General features: G+C 37.6%; 1 protein-coding gene across 1 annotated transcript in view; it reads left to right on the forward strand.

Moving 5' to 3' along the window:
• Nucleotides 1-7,500, forward strand: part of LOC137976802 (uncharacterized) — a 12,026-nt gene that overhangs the window by 1,338 nt on the left and 3,188 nt on the right. The window contains exons 2-4 of the mRNA XM_068824141.1: nucleotides 5,145-5,303; nucleotides 6,158-6,316; nucleotides 7,170-7,328. Of these exons, the coding sequence (XP_068680242.1) occupies nucleotides 5,145-5,303; nucleotides 6,158-6,316; nucleotides 7,170-7,328 (477 nt within the window). The remainder of the gene's footprint in view (nucleotides 1-5,144; nucleotides 5,304-6,157; nucleotides 6,317-7,169; nucleotides 7,329-7,500) is intronic.

Below are 7,500 nucleotides of genomic sequence, written 5' to 3' on the forward strand. Positions count from 1 at the left end.
ATAAGTGGTGGACGTAAACATTTGACGATAAACTTTCATTTTTCTCTTCTAACCGTTTATACCCATCCGGTTGAATTCCAAGATGGTTGCTATCCAATTTACATCCTGAACAAATGGGAATTATAGCGAAATCAACGTAATTGTAATAACGAAAAGTTATATTTAAACAGATATTTTTTGCCTCTCTTTTTTCTAGCTATGTCTATTTAAATAAAAGAAACGTGTATTTTTGAAGTTCGGGTTATAGACAAAATGTAGATTGAAGAGATCATCGCACTTAAATGGATAATTAAAGCAATAGTCTCTTCAGTAGACACCTGCATAGATTGTGCAGTTAAGTGCGACGATCACTGCTAGTCCTTTCACGAGAACACATGAGCTCAACAAATTGACCTGATCCCAACTGAGTAGCTTCATAGCTCAGTTTGGAAGAGCATTGCACCGGCATCGCAGAGATCATGGGTTAGAATCCCGTTGGAGACACCTGAATCTTTCAGGTGTCTATATATTGAGGATTGCTTAAATTGTCCAGTTACTGTCATGTTACTGCGCCTTTCAATAACATGCGGACTCTTAAATTCAAATGAATGAAGGGGGTAGTTTCTAAAGAAACTGTGGTGCTGCGTCGGTGGGGAAGTGGTAGACAAAAATTGGTTTTATCAACGGAGTTGATAACGTAAATTGGCCACCGTAAAGAGATTCTAAAAGCTGACGTTTCGAGAGTTAGCCCTTCGTCAGAGCACATTCCATTCGCTCTGACAAAGGGCGTTTTTTGCTATCGTCAATCAAATGTTCGGCGGCTCCTCCAAGCTTCCGACTACTGTCGAGCGCGCAGTAACCAAATCACATCGTTGAGCCCAGTTCAGTCAACATAGTCGGAAACTGGGAGGAGCCGCCGAACATTTGATTGACGGAAGCGAAAAACGCATTTATCGACTGAGCTTTGAATTTTAGAGTCCGCATGTTACTGAAAGGCGCAGTAAGCCAACGATCACTTCCACATTTCGTTTATGCATAAAAAGCTCCAAAATATCATTTAAGTGTGGAAGCAAAAAATGTTCATTCCACATTATGAAGACACTTTTAAATAGCTCGTTTGGGATCGAAATATATCTTTCAGCTGAATCGTTCAGCCTTGATCGGTCTGTTTAAAACTTATTAATAATTCACGATTGAAACACCCTATCAGATCACCGATAAAACGTCACGTGCACGAGCTTTTAAGACTGATAAAACACTCCTCATAAGAACTCTTTATATAAAGCATATTAATAAGGCATAGCTTGTTTTTCTTCTTTGCTAATTTACTTCAATCTCTTACAACTTTTGTTCGGACTCCAGATGAACACGCCTTTTGTGGAACATTTGTGAAGCCGTTCAATAAATTCGCAGGTCGTCTTTCATCGGGTTTAAAGCCACTGGGTTTCGCCTCATGGTTTAAAACCCGACAAAACATTCCTTTCACGGGAACAAATGAGCCCAACAAATTAACCTGCTCACAACTGTGTGGTTTCATAGCTCAGTTAGTAGAGCATTGCACGGGCACAGCAGACGGGCCATGGGTTCGAATCCCGTTAAGCCACCTGAATCTTTCAGGTGTCTATACGAGAGAATGGGGAGTTTAAGCAAAGACGACATGCTACGGGAACGCCACTGAACAAGAATATTTAACAATTATTCCATGAGCGCGCGTTGGATATGAGATGGTAAATAGCCAACGAGGCGCGTAGCGCCGAGTTGGCTATAACCAGTCTCATATCCAACAAGTGCGAATGGAATAATTGATTTATTAAATTCCTTAAACTCCAACAATTTGGAAGTAAGAAATACGAGCGAAAAAAGTGAGAAAATCAGAGCGAAATCAAGAAAACTTGATAAAGATGCGTTGTTGTGTAAGAACTATGTAGGCTCATCACAAAAACATTTCTTGCCTTTTCGCGTACTTCTAAACGTCGGAATTGATCCAAACTTTCCACACAAAAAAGTTTCTTTTCGCTTTCCGGCGGAAAAAAAAATTAGTTTTGCAACGCTTAGCGCAATCATTTACCATATAAGGTCAAACTAAGGTATATGAGCTGATAACCGAGATTGAGTGAACCAATCAGAGCACGCGAAATGCATTATCCGAGGTTGAGAATTTAATAATTGACAATTATTCCATGAGCGCGCGTTGGATATGAGATGGTAAATAGCCAACGAGGCGCGTAGCGCCGAGTTGGCTATAACCAGTCTCATATCCAACAAGCGCGAATGGAATAATTGTTTTATTAAATTCCTTTAAACTCCAAAAGTTTAGAAAGTACGAAATACGAGCGAAAAAAGCGAGCAAATCCGAGCGAAATCAAAAAAACTTGATGAGAACCGATGCGATGTCGTGTAACACCTTGTGGTCAGACAGACGCAGGCTCGTCACAAAAACATTTCTTACCTTTTCGCGTACTTCTAAACGTCGGAATTTAACCCAGCTGTCCAGAAAAACTTTTTTTTTTTGCTTTCTTCAGAGAGAAATTTCGCTTTCCGGCGAAAAAACTTTTAGCTTGGCAACACTTAGATCAATCATTTACCATATAAGGTCAAACCAAGGTATATGAGCTGATAACCGAGATTGAGTGAACCAATCAGAGCACGAGAATTGCATTATCCAAGGTTGAGAATTTAATAATATTGGTTAAAAAAGGAAAAATACTCGTGCTGCACGTGCAACACAAATTTCCGTGTATTTCTCTGCAGTACTCCACGAAACAACAACGTGAAATCACCATGTTTTTATAGGTTTTGAAGACAACGTGAGCATATAACAAAGAAACATTCATTTTCTGTTTTGAATTCAAAACCGTTCGTACCCACCCAGTTACAGGATAGTGCGCCTGCATTGTACAAGGTGAACAAGACGAAATAATCGCGAAATACTTGCGATAGCGCTAAGTTATATTTTGGACTAACGCTTTCGTTGCCGTAGCCGTCGTCTTCGCTTAAACTCCCTAATATCTTAAATTGTCCGGATAAGTGCGAAGATAACTTCTACGTTTGATTTGTTTATGCATATTTAACTGCAAACATCATTTACAGTGCAACTCGCCTTACCGTGGCCACCCAAAAACTTTCACATTTGACAATTACGTGTAAACACGTCAACTCAATAACCCATGCAACGATGTTCAACTTACAATTGAGCGAACTTTGCAAGTAGGGGGGATTGTCAATCAAATTCACACATCCTGATTGGCGGACAATTCGTAAAAAAACTGTTAGGTGGCCACGGTAAGGCACGTCGCACTGTAAGTGTACCAATAAAAAAGGTTCACTCCATATTCTGAATACACTTATATATACCTCGATTGTGATCGAGATATATCTTTCAGCTGAATCGCTCAGCTTTTGTCGGTCTTTTAAAAAACTCCTTAATAATTCATGAGCAAATGAGCTTATCTAATCAGGTTACCGATAAAACATCACGTTAAGAAGCTTCAAAGACCGATAAAAAAACACTCCTCATAAGAAATCTTTATGTAAAGCATACTATTATGGCATGGCATGGCATAGCTTGTTTTTCTTATATGCTAATATTGTCCCCTCAGAAGGGACTCCAGAGGGACGCGCTTTTGGAAGAATGTCTTTGAAGCCGTTCAATGAATTCGCAGGTTGTTTTTTATGTAATGTTTAATAAATGAGCAGGAGTGTTTTATCAAGTTTAAAACACGAGGCGCAGCCGAGTGTTTTAGGACTTGATAAAACATGAATTGCGAATTTATTGAACGGCTTCAAAAGCTTTACTGTACATCTATCCATTCTAACAGTAATATTTTTTATCAGATAGAAAGACACTCATTAAACATTGATTTCTTTTGAATTTCCTTCATGAATTATTAATGAGTTTTTGAACCGGTCTAAAACCACCCGGCTTGGCCTCGATAAAACACTCCTACTCTTTTATTAAACTGAACTTTGAATGGGAGTGGTTACACAACGCTAAGCTCTGTAACCACTCTTTCATGAAATGTGGTTTTAGACAGCTCTCTGAATTCAGTATCAGCCTTCAAGCACAGTCTTAAACGAGAACTTCTTAAAAGATGTATGATCCAATTTTATTTTGCCTCAGTATAGGATTATTGTCTTTGAAATGCCCTCTTTGAAAGTCCATAAAGGATGTATGTATGTTGTTTAACTAACCAAAATATTGCTTTCTAATAAAAACTGCAAACCAAATGCTCTTTACAAAAGTAAATATTTCTCTGATATGCAAAATCCCTGGGGGGCTAGACAGACCTGGCCGAAAATACATTGAAGACTTAGGAAACAGATCTTTCAGTAATAGCCTGAATAGTTATTATAAGCTAAGCACATATTAAACAAACACTCTCCTCGCACATGATGTACACGATGTTAGGAAGCCAAAACCCAATTGTACAAGAGCCTAAGACTGGACTAATTGCTAGTTGCAACCGTCAACAGATTTATTCTCTATTTTCTTTTCGCTTTGGGATGGGGCCTAAAGCGAAGGGAAAGGTCCTGCGAACGTAGTTGCTTAATCAAGTTTTCTGTAAGTCCTAGATAAAATAGTCGAGCATAATTGAAATAATAATTTGAATAAAAGACATTTTTTTATGGGCAAGCTCTGAAACTGTAAACATATATCGCATATAAATACAAAGAGGGATCCAGTTTAAGAAAATGTTAAATAAGTAATGAATTGATTAAATTGAAATAACACATTTTTGAATTACTACTAAAAGGTAATGTCACAAAATGACAATTGCTCACGTGAAGAACGTTGTCAAGACAGAAACGAAACGATAGATAAAAGCAATGATCGCGCAACAAAATTCCTTTTAAGAAAAAGTTAAAATGATGTCAACGATAAAAAATAAGTAAATAAATTGATTGATAAATAAGAGTTTAGGACACATGGAAACTCACACATTTCTAGAAAGGAATGGATTCGCAATACTTTCATAAGCCCGTCAAAGTTACCAAAAGAGAGAGTTTTTTAAAGTTAAATTTTCACCTTCATCCTCATGCCCCAATCCACTTTTTACTTTGGTGACAGTATGTCTGCATTAGAGAAAGGAGTTTTTGAGCAAAAATTGTGAAGGCCTTCTACAGACTAAGTAAATATTAGTAGTAATTTATTTTGTAACATTTAGACAAACGGGGGTTGAAAAAACATGCTACGAAGTGCTTTTAATTGAAGCCCCCTTCATTGATGGTACTGAAATAAATTCAGCTTCAGCAGTGAAGCTCTTCCAGAATAGCCAAGCCAGGCCCGTGTTCAGATTAAAGTCCATCTTTCACCTTTGCGGAAGGTAAGAGCCTTAGAAAGTCTTTTTTTTCTCATTTATACTTGAGCTTAGGTTATAGTTAAAGCTGGTTAAAACGACTTAATATTGTAAAAGATGACAAATATGAAAAGAAAATGATCTTTGCTCTCAATTTATCGCACCTTGATAACCAAAGCTTACTGACCGAGGGTTGCAAAAATAAGCGAAAAGGGACAGAAATTTCCGCGCTACAATTTTCAGAATTGACCTGTTATTAACCAAAACGCTTGCTTAGTGGCTGAGAAGACGTTTTTGATTAATATTTAACTTCCGTGGGAAAAAAATATGCGTTCTTCACTACCAGCAAGCTATGAATGTACTAGTAAAAGATGCCAGCCAGGATTTATGTTCATCATCGTTTTCCCAGCCAGTAAACAGATTCTATATCGATTTTCCCAGCAATTTTTATGAGTCCCCGGCTTTTGCCAGCCAAGAGTAGTCTGCGTGATGAATAGCCGTGTGCCTGACAATCCCTTCTTTGCATTTCTTTTGATATATTTACACATTTTAAGTTCTTCGAAATGTGTCACTTTACAATTGGTGTTTGACTTGAGGAAAAAGCCTCAAACGTTTTGTATTGATTTTCGTGTGAGTTTCCCACGGAAACTCACACATTTCTAGAAAGGAATGGATGCGCGATACTTTCATAAGCCCGTCAAAGTTACCAAAAGAGAGAATTTTTTAAAGTTAAATTTTCACCTTCATCCTCATGCCCCAATCCACTTTTTACTTTGGTGACAGTATGTCTGCATTAGAGAAAAGGAGTTTTTGAGCAAAAATTGTGAAGGCCTTCTACAGACTAAGTAAATATTAGTAGTAATTTATTTTGTAACATTTAGACAAACGGGGGTTGAAAAAACATGCTACGAAGTGCTTTTAATTGAAGCCCCCTTCATTGATGGTACTGAAATAAATTCAGCTTCAGCAGTGAAGCTCTTCCAGAATAGCCAAGCCAGGCCCGTGTTCAGATTAAAGTCCATCTTTCACCTTTGCGGAAGGTAAGAGCCTTAGAAAGTTTTTTTTTTCTCATTTATACTTGAGCTTAGGTTATAGTTAAAGCTGGTTAAAACGACTTAATATTGTAAAAGATGACAAATATGAAAAGAAAATGATCTTTGCTCTCAATTTATCGCACCTTGATAACCAAAGCTTACTGACCGAGGGTTGCAAAAATAAGCGAAAAGGGACAGAAATTTCCGCGCTACAATTTTCAGAATTGACCTGTTATTAACCAAAACGCTTGCTTAGTGGCTGAGAAGACGTTTTTGATTAATATTTAACTTCCGTGGGAAAAAAATATGCGTTCTTCACTACCAGCAAGCTATGAATGTACTAGTAAAAGATGCCAGCCAGGATTTATGTTCATCATCGTTTTCCCAGCCAGTAAACAGATTCTATATCGATTTTCCCAGCAATTTTTATGAGTCCCCGGCTTTTGCCAGCCAAGAGTAGTCTGCGTGATGAATAGCCGTGTGCCTGACAATCCCTTCTTTGCATTTCTTTTGATATATTTACACATTTTAAGTTCTTCGAAATGTGTCACTTTACAATTGGTGTTTGACTTGAGGAAAAAGCCTCAAACGTTTTGTATTGATTTTCGTGTGAGTTTCCCACGGAAACTCACACATTTCTAGAAAGGAATGGATTCGCGATACTTTCATAAGCCCGTCAAAGTTACCAAAAGAGAGAGTTTTTTAAAGTTAAATTTTCACCTTAATCCTCATGCCCCAATCCACTTTTTACTTTGGTGACAGTATGTCTGCATTAGAGAAAGGAGTTTTTGAGCAAAAATTGTGAAGGCCTTCTACAGACTAAGTAAATATTAGTAGTAATTTATTTTGTAACATTTAGACAAACGGGGGTTGAAAAAACATGCTACGAAGTGCTTTTAATTGAAGCCCCCTTCATTGATGGTACTGAAATAAATTCAGCTTCAGCAGTGAAGCTCTTCCAGAATAGCCAAGCCAGGCCCGTGTTCAGATTAAAGTCCATCTTTCACCTTTGCGGAAGGTAAGAGCCTTAGAAAGTTTTTTTTTTCTCATCTATACTTGAGCTTAGGTTATAGTTAAAGCTGGTTAAAAGGACTTAATTGTAAAAGATGACAAATATGAAAAGAAAATGATCTTTGCTCTCAATTTATCGCACCTTGATAACCAAAGCTTACTGACCGAGGGTTGCAAAA

The sequence above is a fragment of the Montipora foliosa genome, chromosome 11, assembly GCF_036669935.1.
Source record: "Montipora foliosa isolate CH-2021 chromosome 11, ASM3666993v2, whole genome shotgun sequence".
Classification (NCBI taxonomy): domain Eukaryota; kingdom Metazoa; phylum Cnidaria; class Anthozoa; order Scleractinia; family Acroporidae; genus Montipora; species Montipora foliosa.